Source organism: Ictalurus punctatus, chromosome 3 (genome assembly GCF_001660625.3).
Source record: "Ictalurus punctatus breed USDA103 chromosome 3, Coco_2.0, whole genome shotgun sequence".
Lineage (NCBI taxonomy): Eukaryota > Metazoa > Chordata > Actinopteri > Siluriformes > Ictaluridae > Ictalurus > Ictalurus punctatus.
In genome coordinates this window covers 9828055-9852918 of record NC_030418.2, presented here as the reverse complement: position 1 = coordinate 9852918, position 24864 = coordinate 9828055, and the positions used below count along the sequence as shown (strand labels likewise).

At 38.1% G+C, this 24864-nt stretch overlaps 1 protein-coding gene across 1 annotated transcript in view; it reads right to left on the bottom strand.

Annotated features, from left to right (window-relative positions):
* The window catches only part of cacul1 (CDK2 associated cullin domain 1), a 49957-nt gene that overhangs the window by 3419 nt on the left and 21674 nt on the right, over positions 1 to 24864 (bottom strand). The window contains exons 3-5 of the mRNA XM_017464163.3: positions 3949 to 4051; positions 3694 to 3789; positions 2722 to 2824 (exon numbers count right to left, since the gene is read on the bottom strand). Of these exons, the coding sequence (XP_017319652.1) occupies positions 2722 to 2824; positions 3694 to 3789; positions 3949 to 4051 (302 nt within the window). The remainder of the gene's footprint in view (positions 1 to 2721; positions 2825 to 3693; positions 3790 to 3948; positions 4052 to 24864) is intronic.

The window sequence follows — 24864 nt, the reverse complement described above, 5'->3', positions numbered from 1 at the left end:
ATAAACAACAGTTATTGCTGGTGTGTGGCAGGGCTTTAGAAAAGAGACCAGTGAGGCACAGCCAACTGCTTAAAGACTGAATTTGGAAATATTTACCAAAAGCGCCTATATTATTTATCAATCTTGGTAGAATTTAATATTTTAGCAAATCAAGTAATCAAATATCTAACTGCAACATCATGCTTTTTTATTAATTTACTTTTTGTTTAAAACTAAACTGTTTTCAGCAGACAGTGCAGCCTGTGTGAAAATCTCCTTTGAAGCCCCTGACACAGAGCTAGTAGACACTCATAGAAGCCTGTCCATCTCTGGGTGTGTCTGTGAGTTTCAAGTACACTGTGTCTTAATGGGATTAAAGGTTAACATTCACTGAACAAAATACTTTTTTTTTTAACCACACTCAGAGGCACGGCTTCACTGGGTTTGAATGGGAGTGGGTGGGTTTTGCACAGAAAAAACATCTTAAGGTTTATTAGACTGTGCGCACTTCGTTTGTCCCACCTGGAAGCGTGCCTTCTCCTTATGATAATTGATAAAACGCTTAAAGGGGAGGAACATCATAACCAACTGCCATTCACTGAAACAGTAATGAACATGCCTGACATCTCAAATGTATTGGTGCCAATCAGAATTGTCTGGAGCTGCTGTAGTGGTGTAATTTGTACATATTGTAAATAAAATTCTAAGTATAAAGATGTTTGATTATTTGCATTAATTTCTGATTATACATACATACATACATACATACATACATACATACATACATACATATATATATATATATATATATATATATATATATATATATATATACACACATATATATATATACATACATATATATATATATATATATATATATATATATATATATATATATATATATATATATATATATATATATATATATATATATATATATATATATATATATACACACATATATATATATATATATATATATATATATATATATATATATATATATATATATATATATATATATATATATATACACACATATATATATATATATATATATATATATATATATATATATATATATATATATATATATATATATATACACATACATATATATATATATATATATACATATACATATATACATATATATATATATATATATATATATATATATATATATATATATATATACACACATATATATATATATATATATATATATATATATATATATATATATATATATATATATATATATATATATACACATACATATATATATATATATATATACATATACATATATACATATATATATATATATATATATATATATATATATATATATATATATATATATATATATAAATAAAGTGTATAACTGACACGTCCTCCTTCAGTTAGCAGCTTAGCTCTATTTTGGCATGAAATGGCATACCTGATATGAGAAAAGTGCTTTGATGCTCATACTCATATTGAGAGAAAAAACAGGAGGGCAAACCAGTGCCCACGATCTTAATCCAAAAGTCAAAAAGGGAGCAAAAAAAGGTCATTTCAGCTGTCTTGGTACAGTATAATAGATTGGCTGTGTTTATTATTAGTCTGACATTATGCGGAGTGTCAACCAAACAAGTTCCTTTGAATGAGCTGCTACTGTAGTAATATCATTGTGTGAGATATATATATATATATATATATATATATATATATATATATATATATATATATATATATATATATATATATATATATATATACACACACTTTTTTTGTTTTTTATTTTAATAAATTTGCAAAGATTTCAAACAAACTTCTTTCATGTTGTCATTATGGGGAATTGTTTGTAGAATTTTGAGGAAAATAATGAATTTAATCCATTTTGAAATAAGGCTGTAACGTAACAAAATGTGGGAAAAGTGAAGCACTGTGAATACTTTCCGGATGCACTGTATATATGATTAACAACAGCAAATATGTGTCTTGTTTGGCATGTGTGTGTTTGTTGAATGATTACCTAAAAGATGAGAGTAAGAAAATTCAGGTAAAATGTTATGTATTTATTAACAATTGGGACTAAAATTTGAGTCACACTCCCGAAAAGTAAGAAACAAAAGGCACAAAATTACGTGACCACAAGGACAGTGGACTGAGTGTAGAATTATTGCCCTGATGATGGAAATGGGCATTTTCAATGCTTTTGCTATATTCTTATAGCCACCTCCCATTTTGTGAAGCTCAACAACCTTTGGCCGCACATCACAGCTATATTCCTTGGTCTTACTCATTGTTATGAATGACAAAGGAAATTTGGCCTGTGTGTTACCTCATAATTATACCCCTAGAAGTCATGGTTGAACAATTTCCTGTTCCTAGTCACCCAGGTGTACAAAATTGCTTTGTTTTTTTGGTTGTTTTTTTAAAATATCAATGGGAATATACTTGAAATATATTTTTCTAATATGAATTCATAGGGGTGCCAATAATTGTGGCACACAAAAACAAAAATATTTTTATAAACCTGTGTTGTGTTTGTAATTGTTTGATATCCATGAGAGCAGAGTATTTTTGTGAATTTCTTGAAGACAAAAAATTGAAAGACAATTTTTCAGACTTCTTTGCTCATATTTACTAATATTAGTGGAGGGCACTATAAATGTTCCACTGTGCATTGGCAGAATAAGAAAAAAGAAAACAACTCCTATTTTAGCACAATATGTGTAAAAATGAACTTACATATTAATGTACAAATATGTTTCTCTGCAACGTGAGCTGAGAAAAGGTCCATGAGGTCATCCTTTAAGTCTCTATTCAGCTTAGTTTCAATGTAGAACTTGTTCTTTAAAACAAAACAAACTAGATAGGTAAAGTTCGTCATTACAAACTTTGATGTTGGCTTGACAAAGATGGTATGGAAGTTTAAAATGGTTATCAGTTTGAAATCTGAAGGTAATTTTCAGTTTTAAGAAAGAGAGAATGAGAGAGATAGGGAGCCAGTACTTGTTGAGTTGACTGGATAGATTTGGTGCAAATACTTCTAGAGTTGGACAGATAGGGTGCCAATACTTACAGTTACATTGACAGAGCAAGTAGGAGAGAAGAGGGGCTTCAGGCCGTGTGCACACAGTGTGTGAGTTTTTACAGTTGGGAGTGTGAAATCTTGAACATTCCGAGCCAGGCTCTGTACATTCCTTCTATGTAAGTAAATGGGAGTTTTGGGGATTTTTGACCATTTGCTACGGGGAAACTGGGTTTCTAATCAGTTACAAAAAAAATAGAGCATGACCAGCCTGAAGGACTGTGGAAGTTTGGTTGAAGTAGATTGAAAGCTCTGGGAGGAGTAGCAGATGAAAATTTTGGGTCTCAGAAGAAGAAAAAGAAGCTAATAAAGCTGAACAGTATATTATATTAAATATACTGTTATTAAGTATACTGTTATATAATAATAACAACAACAACAATAACAACAGAACAGTATATTGGCTTTGTCAAACCAACATAAGCTTATAAAGCATTATTAATAATAATAGTAATAATAATATACATTTTTAATTATATAAATTATAAAGCAGAACAGTATGGTGGCTTTGTCAAGACAACAAAAAAGTCAGTCAATCAAGTGGGTTCAATTAAACACATTAATAACTCATGTCATTAATAACTCATATACAGCTGTGTTAATAAGAGCCAAAGAAAAGAGCAAATTACCATATAAATGAACACAGGAATGATGCACTGAATTGCAGCCATGTACTGCGTGAAAGCAAGATTGAAGTTTTCAACAAAACTTTCAGGTCGGTTGTCCTTTAAAAATAAAAGGAGACAAATTTAGTTTTATTACAAAATAATGAATAAATTAGAAATTAATTTATTACAAAATAATAACTAAAACCACAAGTCTTGGGAAAGCAAGAAGGATTTTCCCACTAAATAATGTTTAAGTGAATACATATTTACATGTACTTGCAAGTCTAAGCACACTTGCTGTAAGTGAGATGTTATCTTCCACATCAGGTCCCTGTAGAGAAGTTCTGAGTATTGCTGGCACACACACTTATAAACATGACTGAAGAAGAAGAAGAAGAAGAAGAAGAAGAAGAAGAAGAAGAAGAAGAAGAAGAAGAAGAAGAGAAAGAAGAAGAAGTTTGGTTAAATAATTGCATAATCATACGTTTACAAAAAAATGAATGAATTGCCTAAAATTTCATCAGATGGGTTGATAAGATTAACTATCCACATGCAAATAAACCACCTAAAAACAAAATACTTGACTGCAAATAAACGTTATGAATTCAAAGAAACTACCAGAATGCAAAAAAGCTACATAAACCCTACTAAAAACAATAAAAGCACTTTCAAAACTCACTTTCATTAACCACTTTATCCAGATCAGGGTTGCAGTGGATCCCAGAGCCTATCCTGTGAATACTTGGGCATGTGATGGGAATACTGGATGGTTACATCCATTGCAGGTTACAATGCACACATACACATTCATACACTCATTCACACTTAGGGGCAATTTATCTTAGTCAATCCACCTATTGCTATGTTTTGGGAGATAGGAGGAAACTGGAGTACCTGGAGGAAACTCACACAGACATGGGAATAACGAGCACAGAAACTCAATTGTCCAAACTCAGGATAAATCCTGGGACCCTGCAGCTGTGAGATGGCAATGTTAACCACTGTTCGACCATGCCACCCTCACCCGAGCACAAAACATCTAAACTGCAAATAAAATCAAATAAACGAAATAAATACAAAAAAACAAACAAAACTTGATCACAAAAAACAAATATTGTGCTTGACCACAAAAACACTTGAACACAAATGAACTACACATAAGCAATTAACCCACCAAAATTCAAACAACCCTGGTGACTGGTTTGTTTGTTTTTTATTATTTATCAGGGCCTAAATAACAATTTTTCAATCCTCAGCTTCTTTAAACAAATAACTTTAGGTGACAACAAAAAACACAACAGATTTGTAGTCGTTTTTCCCCCCCAAAAAGAGTAAGCCAACATTCAGAAACCAGGTAGAAGAAAGTACACCCTAAAAATCAGCAACATGTTCAAACTTCTTTAGCATCCTTGGACTGAATTTGCTGGGATGCCTGCATTGGGAAGATTGGCAACTGTCTTGAAGGCTTTCCATTTATAAACAATTCTTCTCACTTCCTTCCAGAACATCAAACTGCCCAAAGTTCTGTTTTCATAGAGGTAGTTACACTTCTTGATGATGAACTAATCTTGTGCATTTCATAAGTAACACCTGGCTGCTAATTACTCTCTTAATGATTGTGGAAGTAGGAAGTTTGTACATATTTTTCCCATTTTTATGAATGTTTGTTTACTTTTTGTGGAAAAGTAACTATATATTGAAATCCATTGTGGTTTTTTTTTTGTTGCCGCGTGACGTTATTTGGTTGTTTACAGAAGTTGGTGATGATCAAATAATTGTTAATTAGGCCCTGATGTAAAACAAAACACAGAATAGAACAAGGTTGTGCTTTCTTTTTTCCCATGGCTATATTTACATTTCCATAGACTGGCTGAGAACATGATAAAAATGTTCTAATGTTAATTGTGCCTAAAAAATAAAAATAAAAAACGACTAATATTGGCTCTATGACTCTAATGAAGGAAGCATTTTGTCAGATTTGCAACAAAAATGATGGTGGTCAAACACACTAATACAACAAACTAGGGATGTCCTGAGAACCGATACTTCGGTACCAGGTCAGTACCAACATTCTTAAAACGTGACGGTACTTGTTTTTCTGCACTAGCATTGGAACCAGGTCTAATGGAGGTACTGAAGTTGCAATTCTTCCGGACCCGATGAGGGCGGCAAATATTCGCAAATGTTCTAGTCGGTCCACAAGTGGTGAAGAAGAAGAAGAAGGTCTACAAGCACACGGGAAAAACTACAGAAGATTAGCTTAGCTTAACAAGTTTAGCTCCGCCCCGACTCAGTGAGAGGAAAAGAGAGGAAAGCTAGTATCGGTTTCCAGTGTGCAACCGATACTATCGTTCATTTAAAACAAAGCGAGGAAACACCTGGAATTTGGCAAAGCACCTGAAAGACAGTCCTATATTATGTTTGTTTGAGGCAGCTAGCCCTGTTGCCATGAAACCAGCTAACATTATGCTCCATGTAATGTTAGCGATAGCCAGTTATTTGTTAACAACGCTAACATATTGCAATGTTATAAACTACCTCCGAATGGGCCACCATGCATCGCCATTCAGCCCGTGTCCTGTCAGCAAAATGTAGCCTAATATCACTAATAATTATTCAAATGTTCATGCTTTTAATAAATCTTTTTGGCCTGCCACCATATCAGTGAATTTAAACTAATGCTTGTATTCATAGTATAAGGTGTGTGTGTGTGTGTGTGTGTGTGTGTGTGTGTGTGTGTGTGTGTGCACGCGCTTAGGAGTGCACCTCCAGTCATTGTCAGACAGTAGCTGCGTTTAAATGGACTACGTTTACATGGACAGCATTAATCTAATTATTGACCTTAATCTGAGTAAGATAATAATGTGATTAAGGTGTTTACATGAGTCGCTTTTAGAATACTCCTGTCATGTTCCCGTTTGACATGTTTTAGAACATAATTAGATTAACAGCCCGCATCATTACGTCACCGCGCCACGCCGTCCGACGTCCCTCCAGAATTTCACGTATCAACATACAGTTTGTCTTCGCTATGGTACCGTATACAGTTTTGGGTGTTTTTATTTATTTTATTTTTTTTACGAACTCTTTAAGTGCAGTTAATTATTTGTCATGCTATACGTGTTAATAGACAACTGCTTGAAGCGGTGGGTGTGTCCCAAATCACGTAGTTACCATCTATATAGTAGCCGAGATACATGCATTTTTCCCCACTACAGGCCTATAGTAGGAAAGTATGCGATTTGGGACACAGCTGAACTCTCTTGTTCGCCGTAAAACATAAAATTGCCGTGTGTGATCGTGTCCTGTCGCAAAATGCGGTGAAAACTCCCACACGACGTTCATAATGTGATTAAGGTGTTTACATGTCTGTAATACACGTCCATAATGCGACTAAAACGAGAGTACTCCACCTGTCTTAATTAGATTATTGCTTACTTCGATTATGACCTTAATTAGATTAAGGTAAGTAAAAATGGCTGTTTACATGGTAGTTTCTTAATTAGAGTATGGTCTTAATCGGATTAAGAGTGGATTATTGTTGTCCATGTAAACGCAGCTATGGACAACAATAATCCACTCTTAACCCGATTAAGACCAAACTTTGATTAAGAAACTACCATGTAAACAGCAATTTTTACTTACCTTAATCTAATTAAGGTCATACTCAAATTAACCTCTAATCGAATTAAGACAGGTGGAGTACACACCTAAACACCTAAATCACATTATGAACGTCACGTGAGAGTTTTCACCGCATTTTGCGACAGGACACGATCACACATGGCAGTTTTACGTTTTACGGCGAAGAAGAGAGTTCGGATGGGTCCCAAACCGCATAGTTTCCTACTATAGGCCTATAGTGGGGAAAAATACATGTATCTCGGCTACTATATAGACGCTAAGTACGCGGTTTGAGACGCAGCCCATGGCTTCAAGCAGTTGTCTATTAGAACGTATAGCAAGACAAATAATTAACTGCACTTAAAGTGTTCGTAAAAAATTTAATAAAAACACCCAAAACTGTATACAGTACCATAACGAAGAAGAACTGTATGTTGATACGTGAAATTCTGGAGGGACGTCGGACGGTGTGGCGACGTAATGACGCGGGCCGTTAATCTAATTATCTTAATCAGAGTAAGGTCAATAATTAGATTACTGCTGTCCGTGTAAACGTAGTCAGTGTTTGATAACTAATTCTCATTCTCATTCTCTCCCCCCCCCCCCCCTCCCTCCCCCTCCCTCCCCTCCCTCTCTCCCTCCCTCGGTATCACGTACTTTTGGTGGTATCGGTACTGACTACTAGATTTTTGGTATCGTGACGTCCCTACAACAAAAACATAGTCCATGTTTTGGAAATATAGTAGCACCAACTGTCAGAATAAATTGTCCTGCTTTAACAGAATTTGAATTGTAATATTAATGGGTTCAAAGTCAAAAATGTAAAACCCAGCATGTAAACATGAATGACATCACAATATGTCATGTTGACTAACATCAAACTTTTAAGACAATAGCACTGGACTTGCTAGTTGCTCAAGCCAATATCGGGCAACAATTTGTCAACTTAATTAAGGTCAAAATTATAAAAGTGTAACTACATTGCTCTGTACATTGTAAACATTATGAGCAACACTTCAATTGTACAAGTATAATGCAAATACAAGGTCTACACACCCCTGTTAAAATGGCAGGTTTTTCTGAAGTAAATAAATGACACGAAGATAAATCACGTCAGATCTTTTGTGAAATGTGAAATTGCAAAGTATTCAAATATAGCAAAGTGAAAAATGATTAGACACTTTTTTTGGGGGGCTCGGGGGATGGGGGAATTAAATAAATAAATAATAAAAAAAAGTTAACCTAGTTGCATAAGAGTGCTCACCCCTAAACTAAAACTTTGTTGAAGCACCTTTTGATTTTATTACACCACAAGGTTCACAATATAACTTAGCAATATTTCCCCCTTTTTCTACCAAAAACTTTCTAGAGCCATAGAAAGCCATAGCCATCTCCAAGGCTTCTTCAAGTAATTTTTAATTGGATTCAGGTCTGGGCTCTGGCTCTGCCATTCAAGCACATTGATATTCTTTTGGTTAATCCATTCCTTTGTTCATTTGGATGTATGCTTTGGGCCATTGTCATGCTGAAAGGTGAAATTGTAATGCATACTATAGAGACTGTGTCTATTCCCCGAGCTATACAAATACATAGAAAATTTCAGAAAGTCTGTTTTAGTAACCTAATTAACATAAAATTAGATCATACCAAATGCACATCCAGTACCTTTGATCTGAAGCTAGGACTATTAAACATTAGATCTCTTGTGTCTAAGCCTCTTATTGTTAAAGAAATCATTACTGATCAGGAATGTAATTTAATGTGTTTAACAGAAACTTGGATTAAACCAAATGAGTACATAACATTAAATGAAGCCAGTCCTCCTGGATACAGTTATGTACATCAGCCTCGTTCAACTGGTAGAGGAGGAGGTATTGGTCTTATCCATAGTCAAAATCTAGGCGTCACACAAAAACCTAGTCATACATTTAATTCTTTTGAAATTCTTTATACCAGTATAACTTATTTACCCACAAAAAACAAGTCAACGACGAGGACGAGTCTCCTGGCTGGGCTGCGCGAGTCTTTTCTGCTTGTCTGGACAAGCAAACCGGAGGACGCTCATGGAAAAGTTTCACCCTGAAATCCATGTTGATACAGGCGGTATACAGTATTTTTACAACAGATTATTATCAAGTGGCATGCCCCACTGACTCATTCCATCATATCAGCAGTACATGATATATTTGGCAAATTTAACGCAGAAGTAAATTTTACTGAGATAAAAAAAAAGGGAAGAGAACACTATAAGTCCTATCAAATTGCTGTATGTTGACTCGCCCTCACAGGTAAACTCTTTTACATTCTTAAGGTTTGCTCTATTGAACCTATAGGTTGTATGATTAATTAAATGTCTAGAGATTAGGCACACACTAGAACCTTTTCTGTCTGTGCACGAGAATGCATATTCACTTGATTTTCATAGCATTTTAAATGGTTTAAAACTTTGAATGTTATAGAAGGGTTAAAAAGAATAAATAAATATATATATATATATAAACGAAAAATATGTAGCAAAGCACATCCTGAGACACATGCTATGGTATGTACAGGGTGCTCATATGTTGATCCTAATATCGTGTTTATATGTGTGAATTATGGGGAAGGATGTTTGAATCAATATGATGTATATGTTAAAGAATGTGCTTTTCCTGAAAAAGGTAGGTTTAGCCTCAGACAGTTAGAACCACCAAAACTTAATTTAGACACAAAGGAGAGAGAGACCCCTAAAACACAGAGCGAAGTGCAATTTTTGGCTGACTGGAAGGCATTTGCTGAATGGCAGAGTGAGGTACATAAAAGAGAAAAAAAATGTCAGGCAGGGCCCTCATCTGTTTCTCAGTGTGCTAAATTGCAGAAAGCGGATCCCGACCTGGACTCCGCCCCACCACGACGCCCACAGCCAGTAAGGAGGGAGGAACCTGCAGTTTCAGAGGCACCTCCTCACGATGAAGCGGCCCAGCCTACGCCACTCCATCCGAACCGGTCAGAACTGAGCCGCCAACCCCGACCGAACTATGCACCAGCCGTCCTGTCTTCACCGGTGGTGGTACACATGAGATCCCAAGTGAGGGGACCAACAACATTGCTGCCTGAGGGCTTCAGACCAACAAAATCAGACAGAGAAGGGACAGTGCATGCGGTGGTAAATGCCCCAATGCTAGAAGTGGCCAGAGAAGGAGGCCCTATGCTAGTTCACAGACCCTGGACATTGGAAGTCATCAGGAGCAGCATGACGCATCCGCCGGCGCTCCACGAAGTAGGGGGATGACAGTTTGGGGATGAACTTCAGATATTGTGCAGAGAATTCATTCATGAACTAGGACGACTGTACATGGCGAAACATGGCACGGACTGGGTCAAGGTTTCATGTGAATTCCCAGAGAACGATGTCTGCCTGATCAACCAACAGTGGGATAATGGAGTCAAGGCAAGGTACAGAGAACAAATCATGGCGCTCCAGCAGAGGCTGATGAACACCTTTCTTGTGTGACTGGACATGACAAAAATAGCGATGTGTAAACAACAAGACTCAGAGACTGTATCACAGTACCTGTCCCGGCTCACTGAGATCCATGACGCAAACTCAGGTTTGGAGAAACCCGACACTCTGGCAGATGGGCAGGCGACCGTCACAGCATGGGAGGCACATCTCAGAAAAAGCTTTATGAACGGCGTTAAACCAGAAGTTGCCGCTATAGTCAAACAACAATGTATCACCTGGGACACCAGAAACCTCACACAAGTGGAAAGGTATGCAATCCATGCGGAGAAGCTCCTACGAGAGGCAAAGGAAAGAAAGATGGAGAGGAGAGGAAGACCAAAAGCACGCAGACGAGAAAGACCCGGCCGTCAGGGCTATGGACCAGGATTAAACTGTTACAACTGTGGAAAAACTGGACATTTTGCAAAAGACTGTCCAGAGCAGAAGCGAACTGACGGGCGGAGATAAGGGAAGGGTGAGGTACCTGGGAACAGAAGAGGTGACATCAGACACCCAAACAATCAGTTAGCTCACAAAGAACAGGAATATATGCACACACCCACATCCACCATTAGACAGACTGACAATTCACAAATGTCTGAACCAGTCATGACCCTTAACCTTTTAAAGTATAATGCCTCTCCTTTTACACAGTTACCATGTATATCTCTTGTAGTTAATGGGCAAAGTGTCACATTTTGGTAGATTCAGGAGTATTCAGTAATAAAACTCTGCGAATTAAAAGAATCCCCGAAAATGAGTTCACGGTCACTGCGCTCCATGGGTGTGACAGGACATTCAGTATTAGAACGTTTCTCTGAACCGCTAGTTTGTGAATGTGAAAATGGGAAAAGAGTAACCCACCAATTCCTAATTTTGTCTTCATGTCCAGTCAATCTACTGGGCAAGGACTTAATGTGTGTTTTACACTTAAATTTTATGTCCTCACCTCAGGGAGTAACAATAACTGAAGACACATCATTGGGAACTCCATTTGTTAGAGAAACAGAGCTCTGTGTTTATCAATGGTCCATGCATAACAAGCCTAGAGCCTGTGCTCATTTGTTGACGTTGGCACATGATAAGATGAAGGACAACTATGTTGATTTTATGTTGTCCTCTGCCCTTCATTGCACAGCGCAAGTGCATGAAGGAAGAGACTTTAATTTTGAGAAAGAATGGTTTATGGAAATCCCAGAAAGTGAAGAGCTGTACCTATACTGGTGTGACAAATTTTGTGCATGTTCAGTCAAATTGAGTGACACACAGTTGCATGCATTTTTTGTCCCAGAATCAGCGCCTCAAGTCTCATTAGTCAAAATAAACAACAAACAGTAGAAAGACGTGGGACTGTGGGTCAGATTATGTGAGAGTGGAAAAATTACAGATTGGGAACAGAAACCCACCGCCAACATTTGGTACAGCCTAACTCTGGAAGTTTATATATATATATATATATATATATATATTCTTCCTGGAAATGTGCAAGGTTAACCTGGATGAAATATGTCATGACAAGGGAATGTTTCGGAACCTTGGGACAAGCCCCACACCCCTAGAGAGACACCCACAATTGAAGAAGGTGCCTCTCAGGCTGTGGGCCCAAGGGAAACATGACATAGGCTTGATTAGAAGTGTACCACCAGTCGTGATCATGTCCAAATCTGACTTTAGGCCCAGACAATCTCAATACCCTCTTAAATCAGAAGCTACTGAGGGCAATAGACCAGATTTCAATTCATTATTGAAGGCAGGGGTCATTGTTCCCTGTCCTGATTCGTCAGTGCGCACTCCAATATATCCAGTGTGAGAAGCAAAAAAAAAAAAAAAACCTGCAACCTGATGAATGGAGATTTGTATAAGATTTGCAAGTGGTTAATGCAGCAGTCAAACAGACAGCTCCAGACATGCCAAATTCTTACACTAGATTAAGCTAGGTTCCAGCAAATAGCGAATGGTTTTCAGTCATAGATTTAGCTAATGCATTTTTTCAGTGTATCTCTTGATAAAGACAATAAGTTTCCGTTTGCATTAATATTTGACAGACGTCCTTACACTTTCACTCGCTAGTGTTAAGGGTATTGAGAGTCACTAACGATATACAACCAAATGCTAAAGGACAGCTTAGCACCTCTACCACTTTCTCCAGGGCACAGTGTGAAACTGACACCATTAAATTATTGCAGAATCTTGCCAAAGAGGGACACAAAGCCAGTCTCTCCAAATTACATTATGTACAACAAGAAGTGAGATTTGTTGGGTCATTACATTGCTGTGAGGGAAAAGAGGGAAAGAAACTCTCCACTGAAAGAGTATCTGCAATCCAGAAGATTCCCAAGCCTCTGATGAAGAAACAAAGTTCTTTCTATCCTAGGTACAGTATCTCACAAAAGTGAGTACACCCCTCACATTTTTGTAAATATTTGATTATATCTTTTAATGTGACAACACTGAAGAAATGACACTTTGCTACAATGTAAAGTAGTGAGTGTGTAGCTTGGGTAAAAGTGTAAATTTGCTGTCCCCTCAAAATAACGCAACACACAGCCATTAATGTCCAAACCGCTGGCAACAAAAGTGAGTACACCCCTATGTGAAAATGTCCAAATTGGGCCCAATTTTCCCTCCCTGGTGTCATGTGACTTGTTAGTGTTACAAGGTCTCAGGTGTGAATGGGGAGCAGGTGTGTTAAATTTGGTGTCATTGCTCTTACACTCCCTCATACTGGTCACTGGAGGTTCAACATGGCACCTCATGGCAAAGAACTCTGAGGATCTGAAAAAAAGAATTGTTGCTCTACATAAAGAAGACCTAGGCTATAAGAAGATTGCCAAGACCCTGACACTGAGCTGCAGCACGGTGGCCAAGACCATATAGCAGTTTAACAGGACAGGTTCCACTCAGAACAGGCCTCGCCACGGTCAACCAAAGAAGTTGAGTGCACGTGCTCAGCGTCATATCCAGAGGTTGTCTTTGGGAAATAGACGTATGAATGCTGCCAGCATTGCTGCAAAGGTTGAAGGGGTGGTGGGGTCAGCCTGTCAGTGCTCAGACCATACGCTGCACACTGCATCAAACTGGTCTGCCAAATATGGCAGTCATCCCAGAAGGAAGCCTCTTCTAAAGATGATGCACAAGAAAGCCCACAAACAGTTTGCTGAAGACAAGCAGACTAAGGACATGGATTACTGGAACCATGTCCTGTGGTATGATGGGACCGAGATAAACTTATTTGGTTCAGATGGTGTCATGCGTGTGTGGCTGCAACCAGGAGAGGAGTACAAAGACAAGTGTGTCTTACCTACAGTCAAGCATGGTGGTGGGAGTGTCATGGGGCTGCATGAGTGCTGCCAGCACTGGGGAGATACAGTTCATTGAGGGAACCATGAATGCCAACATGTACTGTGACATACTGAAGCAGAGCATGATCCCCTCCCTTTAATTAATAATAATTAATTATTATTTTTTAACCTGGAAGGTTGATGACGTCACGACGTTATTACGCCAGCATTACGATGAAGCTGATCCAAGTGTGAATATTGGTGTAATAGTAGAAGTGAACTAAAAATGCCAAAGCGAAAAGCTAATTGTGTTCCAGCTAAAGTTACACCTACAGTGAACACAGGTACATCTAAAACAGTGGGGGGAAAAAAAGAAAACTTACACAGTTACACAGGCGAGAGCGAGGATTATAGATAGTGACAGCAGTGAAAGTTCAAGCGATGTTGAAACCGAAACTGAAACTGTTAGAGACGCAAACTCTCCTGATTCAGACCCTAATTTTTTCGTATTTTCTCTTAAGAATTGTGCTCAAAGTTTAGTAAAAACACTGAACTGCTTCATTTTCAAAGTAAAGTTACACAAATATATTAAGTTGTTTCAAGGCCTAAAAATGTTAAAATTAAAATGTTGATTTTGGCCCAGAAACTCAGGGTTGGCGTGCTGTTTCTCTGGGGAATATAGGGTTATGGGACATAATACTGTGGGAACTTAGGGGTAAGAGGGTTAAAGCAGCACTGTGCATATCATCCAGCTAGTGGTGGGGTGGTAGAGAGAGAACATGGGCACTAAAAACAGACTGAGCAAATGCCGTTCTGAGGCTTCGGATGGGCTTAGCCCCTTTGGGATACTGTTTGGGAGACCTCTACACACAGGAATTGGACCTGTGACAGCTCCTCTTCCTGACGCTGCAACATGTGATGATGCAATGTTAAATTACTGTGCAACCCTGTCCTCTGCTCTACAATCTATCCACAAGCAGGTAAAGGCAGGACTTCCAGCTCCAGCCACGGGTCCGCTGCATGATCTGAAGCCCGGAGAGTGGATCGTGATCAAGGACTTCCGCAGGACCAGGTGACCTACGCTCACGAGCAACGATCTGCATATACACACCCACACAACGTCACACGTGCCCTCATCACACAGACACATAATGATTATTCTATCATTGAACACATGCAGTCTGCGATACAAAACCCTCCGCAAACTAGTGATACGGGGTCTTGTTGTGGATAAAAATGACATGAAATAAACAGGAGGGAGACCTAGTATGAGTAATATGTAATTTTATTGAAAATTCACAGGACTGGTTGGATTCACACTTTAAGATCTTTAAGAGTAACACACTATGGTTTATTAGTCACAGAGAAATATAAGAGCTGAGGAGGGCAGGCTGAGAAACACACACACTCTCGTACAGTAAAGGGCAGGCGTGCAGACATAACACACCCAACGCACACACATAACATTATGAGATAACAACATGAGACTAAGGTCTCTCTATAATTGTTTTCTCTCTCTCCCACTTTCAATCCTAATGGTAGTCAGAAAGTTCTCTTTCAAAACATAATGGTAGTCAGAAAGTCCTCTTTCAAAACATAATGGTAAATTTGATAAGCCTCTTTTTAAACATCATGGTAATGTAGATGAGCTCTTTTTTAACCCTATTGGTATTGATATCATAGTCTTTCTAAAAATATATTGGTTATCTACTGTGTAAATACAGTCTAAATTCTGGAGCTTGAACTCCAGGTGTCAGATCACTTCTGAGAGTTCTCATTGGTGTGGATCTCATGAGGTGGAAATAAAATCTGGACCCTTGCTTCTTCTCACTCACGGCTGGTGTCTTTTTTCTATCTCCAACTGGGTTCACAGATGTGAGTATTTGCTTCTATGTTGAATTTTAAGTGTCTTTGGGTAATAGGCTAAATTTGGGCCAGCATTTGGCACCCCAGATGGGACTGGGTTAAGATCTATATGTCTGTAATCTCTCCCGTGGGACTTCACTCTCTAAGCAACAGATAGGCCATGTAGAAAGAAGGCATTGCAGACGCCTGTTATTTCAATGCTCTGTCTTAGTGATCTGTTGTTATGGGTGGGAAGCCCCCAGGGTGGGAAGAAAGACTAAAGTTGGTCTCCAAAAGAACTTTGAGTGAGTGAGAAGAGGTAAGAGAAGTGTGAACCGATTGTAATTGTATAAGGGCTATGTATAAGGTTCATAAAACTGTTTAATGAAATTGTATGTGCTGTGTGAGTGAAAGTACTGTAATACCGCTGGTGAAAGATTCCAGGGCTGGATAGGAAGCAGGTGGAGTTGAGGCCTCAATCCCCAGATACCGGCCACTAGAGGTGGCGGCTGCATTGGTGGGGGACCCCTAATACAGCTGGATTGAGTCCAGGTCTGGATAGAGAGGGGTATAAATCCTGGGCCCAGGTCCGGGTCATGCAACTTAGGGAACGGACCCAGCGTGCCCGGTGTATGAATGTGTATTAACAAATGTGTGCGTGATAATATAAATAGGTGTAACAGTGTGTGAATATAATATTGGTGTTAGAGCTTGCATGCGTGTGTGATAAACTCCAAAAATTTGTTTTGGAGATAACTGAGTGAGTGTGTGTTCTTTTCTGTGCAGGCCTGCTTCTGTGTGAAAGGGGGAAAGAAAAAAAAAAAAAAACCTCTTCAGATTGAGCTGGGTAACACAACGTTGTGAGATATTTCTGCTTTTCATTGAATGTTTTGAATTTGGTACAGACTTTGTGTGAGTCGAGTGGGACTGTTTGTATTATAATTACTTTGGTATCAATAACTGCTGTATGAGTGTTTTAAAAATTAGGGAGCATTCAAGAACATTGTAAATATTTTAGACATCTGCCTGATTGCCCGTTGGGTAAATCAGAACTTCTAGACCTGTAATATATAAAAACATATTCCCAGATTGTGTGATCCAGGGAAAAAGGAAGACTGAAGGTGGAAAAAAGTGTGCATTTTCAGGCCCTTGTTGAGAAATGAGTGAGTCAGACGCTCGAAATGTGGAGGAGAAAGTCCATTTGGACCTTTCATTTATATTCCATAAATTAAGTTATAATAAAGGGTTTCTCTTTTATGACGTGTGAGCAGAGAGATTAAAAAAAAAGGAATAGTTTTCTGTAGGCCTAAAAGGAGGTCTTAGCCCAGATTATAGAATACATGGTTTGGTTTGTCATTCACACATACAGCCTTATAATCTCAATAGCTCAATTGTAGACAAAACTGTCTGTGTAGTTCGCCTGAAAGGGTTTTGTGTGTGTTTATTGATTGTTTAGTATTATGGTGTTACTGTGCGTGTTCCAAGTTATGAGGGAGGGTCTCCGTCTGGCCCGGCTCCTCAGTCTCCTGGCATGACACGAGACTGGATTGAGACCGTGTTGAGCGGATTGTATACAGTTCCATATTTAGATTGTGTACACGGCTGGTCAGAAGCATGCGCGCCAGAGCTCCAAATCATTCTTTTAATTTTAATTTGAATTCCATGTGTTTCCCTGTTTGGAAACTGAATGAAAGTGTTTTGAATTCCATGATGACGTTCATCTAAACACAAAGCGCGCAAGAGAGGGAGAGAGTGCGTGCGAGAGATTTTTGTTTTTCCCTTTTTTCCAATCCTTTAGTTATCAAACTTCACACTACACATTAAAGTCAAGGTGACTCTCTCTCTCTCTCTCTCTCTCTCTCTCTCTCTCTCTATATATATATATATATATATATATATATATATAAATATAAATGCTTAAATGTATTTCTGTAAAAATTAAAATCAATCAGTATTTTTTGATGTTATCAGTCCGGAGAGAACTTTAATGGCAGTTTATGTGTTGATCAACATCTTTGCTTGACTAATGATAAAACTGATCAGCTGACATTTGAACCTGTTCCTTGTGAGTGATGTACTTAACAAATTAATTTAAAAAAACCTGAAAAGTAAAACAGACTCGAGGTTACAGTCTCTGCCTAACTCTGAGGCCAAATCACAAGGACCGAAGTGAGACGTGTGCGGTGTGGTCCGTATCAGGCTATGTCACATCCCCCCGGTGAGATAATGTTGAGCCTAAACATTTGGTTTTAGAGAGCACTGTACCTTCACAGCAGTATTAAATGTAAGTAAGTCAAATGAACTGACTCACTAAAAAGAGCTGGAATAACCATAACTAATTTGTGTATCTGTGATTCCTATACGGGTACGTGTCTATACATTGTTAAGCAGTGTAAGTGTGAGTTGTTCTGGCGTGTGGTATTCATGTTGCATAATGATGAATAATTTCTGCATATTTTCTCTTTAAATGCTGGTTATGTCCAGTGATGAATAATTAGTAAGATCAGATGGCAGTAGTAGTCTGCACATTTTAAACTCTCTGTAAGGTGTTGTACGCCTGTTACAGATGTGATATCTGAGTCCGTAACATTAGAATAAGGTGTTGATTACTTAATGTGGAATTCGGGTTGTGCAGGGAGTACGAGTATCTGGATTAGGCAGCCTTGCATAATGGTTCCTTTTGCTGGCATGTTGTGCTGATGTGAGTTTGTGAGTTAGTTTAATTACAGTCTCTTTGCAACAGTGTAGTTTGAAAGTGATTTGTTTCTTTTCTGAACCGTAGATTGGTGAATAGAATAAAGTAGTTGTGTAAATATACATATACATACACATATACATTATATATATATATATATATATATATATATATATATATATATATATATATATATATATATATACACACATTATATATATTATATATATATATATATATATATATATATATATATATATATATATATATATATATATATATATATATTTAAATGAAATGGATACATTTATAGAAGGAATCTTATGCTTTTTCACAAATGGGCACTCAGCCAAGGAAACAAATTGGTGGTAAATTGAAACAAAGCTCATAGATGATAAATTTTATTTTAGACTAAGTTAAATACATATTCACATTACTCCTAATTAGACATATTTTTAAATAAAATGAACAAAATTTAAATGTCATGTATGAAGGGTCTGAGTGATATTTTGAGTGTGGTACAGTTATAAGTTAATAAGGGACAAAGGGGTGCATGCATGTCTACCATTTACACTAAACACTATTGTTGTAAACATAAAACCAAATTCACTAGGTTGTTTTGAATAAAACTTAGTGGGATAAAAGTGACTAGAGAACTGTAAATACATGTCTAGATCTCAACCTCATTTACTCTATTTTAGTTCTATATTATTGGGATTATCACTCGTTAACACAGATGGGATATTAACATGTTAGGTTGGTGTACATCACAAATAGTCCTAGACTAAAGGATTTTGTTTTTCATGCACCAGAAGGATATTAAGAAAGGAAATCAGGAAGGGATAAGAATGAATCTTTGCCAATTGGGTTTGTATTTTTTAAAGTCAACAGACTAGAACTCTTTTACAGATTAACTAAACATGAGAGTGGAAGACCCCTTTATGGGAGGTGTCATTCCTTTGATTAGAGAAGTTGACATTACTTCAATAATTTTTAAATGATTTGATAGACCAACATTATTTAATTTCTGCAGCAATATTTCATGATCCACTGTGTCGAAAGCCTTTGATAAATCGACAAACAGGGAAGTGCAGAAGGTACAGTGACATTGTTTTAGGACTTTCAAAACAGCTGTTGTGATGATATGTTTATATGACCTTTGACTTTTTTGCAAACTGATAACATGTCAACAGTTCACTGAAAAGGCTTTCTAAAAGGGACATAGGACAGGAGGCTTTGGGATTGGACTGTAATGATCTAATATAGTGGGATTTCCCTGGTTTATTAAAAAAAAAAAAAAAAAAAACAAACAAACAAAAAAAAGCTGATTTCCAAACTTCTGGTATAACCCCGTTTTCTAATGAAAGATTAAAAAGATAAGTTAAAAGAGATGAAATAATATCAGCTGCTAAGTTTAGAAATACAGACTCACACAATCAGGGCCTTGTGATTGATTTATATCGAACAATGTGTGTGCTCTGTAAACATCAGAAGTCTCCTCATTTTGAATGTTTAATGGCTTTCTGCATTATTAAAATCAGTATACAGTGAATTCACCATTTTTAATAGGCCTAGATCTGGTGCATAAACTGAACATTTAATGATGGGTTTTGCAGTTGTGTGTTCCCAGTTGTCTGTCTCCAGTTTCCAAATTGGACAGTGATGATGGCACCCCTCATCCTGAACTCGCTAACATACCTGGCACATTATGGGCTACATAAGGTTGAAGCACAGCAAGTAACATGTACACTGTAATAAGCTAAAGTGAAGTATAGTCATCCTGTGTCCTGTAAAGAATATCTTCAATCCTCAGAAAAGGATGAAGGAACATGCCCACTTAGTCTAGCATTATTACAGCAAGCTGTGATAACAACTGGGATAATTTCTGCAATACAACCCACCCAGTAACCAATGTTTAAGGCTGGAAGAGGATGGTATTTTACACAAAAGTTGCACAGTCAACTAACTAGTCATCCCAGTAGCTCCATTATTTATAGTATGTTGTATATATAAGATGTCCCTACTGTAACCCATTCCATTCCACATGATATTATTATTGATCAGCGCTTTTTCCAAGTGACTGCATGTGACAGCTCAAGGTCGTTACTCCCCTTAACATTCCTAGATCAGTAGTACACCTGGGAGCGTCTCCTTCGGGGGCTGTGGGCTCCCCTGCGGTGTACTCCTCTGTGGTCATAGACTCCCTTGCACGCTCCCAAGGCCGAGAGGACATGATTGGGGTCATCCTCCCTCCCATAAAGCACAACAAATGTTCCTGGACGTTATCAAGTATGGTCTGCAGTGGATCACTGATTGCTCTCTACATGACAAAATCCTGAGATCTGGGTGTTCTTTGGACCAGCCTGACATTGAATGGACTTATGCTCTGCACCTGTACTATGGCTGGCAAACGTCAACAAAGACTGTGTCTTACATGTGACTGAAGGGGGGGGTGCTGGGGGGGTCCCGGCTCAGGAGTGTGGGGCGCTTGCAGGGCTGTAGTTTATGTATTGAAAACACTGGATTTGGTGGCACAAGGATTGCCAGCACGGTGCGTGCCGCGGCTGGAGATGCTCTCTCACACATCGATCTTACACTCATCACACCAGGTCATTTCTATTTTGAAAGAACAGGACATAGGGATATGGGGATAGTCTATGTGCCACCCAAAATGAAACTCTTAAACCTATTAGTGTGCCTAACACACCAACTGTAGTGTTGTATTGCCTAATTAATTCTGTGGAGCCAGTCACTGAGAACACTCACGATTGCCTAACTGAGATTCATATTTCCTCGAGCTTAAAAGTTTCTAGTCTTATGAGTCTTATGATCTGCCCAATTGGCTGAATTAAAAGCTATCACTACAGAGTGCAACCTGGTTAAGGGTAGAATTGCTAATATATAAATATATAGATAAATACTGACGTTTATGCCCATGGATTGTGTCATCGGTTTGGAGTTGTGCGAATGCAGTGAAGTTTTAGAATAAGTTGGAACACCACTTTAACATACCGAGCAAATACTTATTTGAATTCTAATTGTACCTTCTGCACTTTGCACTGTATGTATTACAGATGCCCATGATTTTAACCAGTGTGCGAGGGGGAAGGTAGAGGAATGATCTCTGTACTTACAGGCAATGGTGGAGGATAATCTGAGTGTGATATTTGTGCTCAAAATTTTTTTTTCCTTGATCAGGGATAGGTTCTAGATCTGGCATACCATCTCAAGTTTAACGTAATTTGTACTGATACTAAACATATTTCGGTAGATGCTCTACCTCTTGCACTAATGACCTATCGCGTGCAGACTAACAGCAATATGTATCTAACACCGCATGAAATGCTTACGGGTCGGCCCATGTCTGTGTCTGTTCCTTATGAAGGACTGTCACTGAAGTAATTGCAGATGGATCAAAAACATATGTGAGACAACTAACTATTATGTATGAAGCTATCTATTCACAGGAAAAGAGCTGGGTGCATTGTTATGGGTGAGGCGTTACCGCCTCAATGGGGGGAGGTGTTTACCCGGAGGTGGGAGACCAGGAGCAGCGAGAGAATGGCTGAAGCTGACTACAAGGCAGCAGCTGACTACAAGAAAACGCGACCCCCAATCCCCAGAAGATGCTCAATCCAATGACGAGGTGGTGGGGAACACGTGATGGTCCGGTATGAGGCTGCTGTCAACGGGGGGTCTGCTGTCAAGAGACATTATCGTAGAACTCTCAAGTCAATGGCAGACCAGGATGAGAAGATGTGATGATCCATACCCTGGGTGTAAGTGCTAGCCTAACCTCTCCCCAAAGGGTGGCTCTCTACAGTATGTAAAGTGCTTGAGCTGAAGACAGCCAGCATACAGAGAGATACTGCCAACAGAGACTATCAAGTTGTATTCTTATAAAATGTTTGTGATATGACCCGTGACATGTGATGTGCAACAAAGTGTGACGCACTCAGGCACGAGAAAAGTATAATGGTGCTGTCGAGCACATAGATCTGGCAGGGTGGGAATTTTTCCTCATAGGAGGTTTTTTCGTCCACCCCTGACTGCGAAGGTTTGGGGTTTTATTTTTTTATTTTTTTGGGGGAAGCAAGACTCTGCAGGTCCCGACAAATACAAAACTGTGGGCTGACAGGCCCAGTTGAGAAAGATAGGGACGTGTAGATCCAATCCTGATCAGTGCAGCGTAGAAGTGGTTACTGTAAGGGACCCATTTGAGTATGAGGATGAGCGCAGGAATTATGGCTTCGTTAGAGTAATCCTCCGACAGCTAGCGGGGGACGGCCATGGGGTGCGGCAGAACCAGTTTCTCCACAGATACCCGCTTAATTAAGGTAGTTTATGAGGCTTTATAGCCTCAGATGGGGGAATGTTGTGGATAAAAATGACATGAAATAAACAGGAGGGAGACCTAGTATGAGTAATATGTAATTTTATTGAAAATTCACAGGACTGGTTGGATTCACACTTTAAGATCTTTAAGTGTAACACACTATGGTTTATTAGTCACAGAGAAATATAAGAGCTGAGGAGGGCAGGCTGAGAAACAGACACACTCTCGTACAGTCAAGGGCAGGCGTGCAGACACAACACACCCAACGCGCACACATAACATGAGATAACAACATGAGACTAAGGTCTCTCTATAATTGTTTTCTCTCTCTCCCACTTTCAATCCTAATGGTAGTCAGAAAGTCCTCTTTCAAAACATAATGGTAAATTTGATAAGCCTCTTTTTAAACATCATGGTAATGTAGATGAGCTCTTTTTTAACTCTATTGGGTATTGATATAATAGTCTTTCTAAAATATACTGGTAATCTACTGTGTAAATACAGTATAAATACTGGAGCTTGAGCTCCAGGTGTCAGATCACTTCTGAGAGTTCTCATTGGTGTGGATCTCGTGAGGTGGAAATAATATAAATCTGGACCCTTGCTTCTTCTCACTCACGGCTGGTGTCTTTTTTTCTATCTCCAACTGGGTTCACAGATGTGAGTATTTGCTTCTATGTTGAATTTTAAGTGTCTTTGGGTAATAGGCTAAATTTGGGCCAGCAGTTTGATTGGCTGAACTCGGGGGATGGGGCTCGTGGATATTAACCAGCTGTCTACTACTAGGTGCAATAATTCTTCTTGTCTTGCTCATTTTTCCTTGTATTGTTTCTCTCGTTCGGAGCAGTCTCTCACGCTCGTTGAAATCACTAATGACCAAATGCTGATGTTGACAAAGACTGATTATGACTATCCTTATGATGACCAACCTGACTTGTATCCTAAACCTGACTGGGTATCAGATTCTCCCAGTGACACTGACAATGACGACCCATTGACCTCCATTTCACGTCTATTGTAAATATTCCTTTGACCATGACGACTCTTATTTCACCCTTAATGAGCTTGCTTGACAACAAGATACTTTATATCCGCAAAAACAGCCTTAGCGCCTTCATTATGTCTGTATTATGATGAATTCAGTTGAACCGTGAAAAGATTCAGAAGTTCTGATGTATTCACAGCATAGTAATTTCTCTGTTAATTTTAGTTATCATATTTTGTAATGATAAAATGGGGGAAATGTGAGGGAAATTACTCATTTTTACTTTGTAATAGTTTTGTTCTTGTTCTATTTCATTCTCATCAGAGGATAACGCCTAAGAAGGCCATGTCATGTCAGTGAGGTCAGTACAGAATGTTTATCTGCTTACAGAGACACAAACATGTTCTGTTCAAGGTTCGTCTGTCCAAGATCCTAAAACAAAGCCTGTTTGAACTGCCTCAAACTGCTTCTTATTGGTATACAGAATTATGTCATGCTCTGTGTTTCATATATATATATATATATATATATATATATATATATATATATATATATATATATATATATATATATATAGTATTGGTTTAGTACAAGGGCTTCAGATCGCTCTCATTATTCTTTCCTTCTTTATCCTATCCTGTATTAACCATCTTTCTGTAATAACCCTTTTTTTACCTTCAGATTATGAGTCTGCGAGTGTTGTCTAATTTCCACGACAAGATCCATATACAACATTTTTGAGACGGCAATGACACCCCGTGGATATGTAGACAATTACAGCTAAATGTAAAACATCACTCACACAGGGAACACTTCATATCCATTAAGGAACTGCATAAATTTGATATGAATAACTGTAGATAGGCTACTTATATGCATTGAAGCCTAAACAGTTGTGATGAGTTTATTTATTTATGTATGTATTTATTTGCAAATGCACAC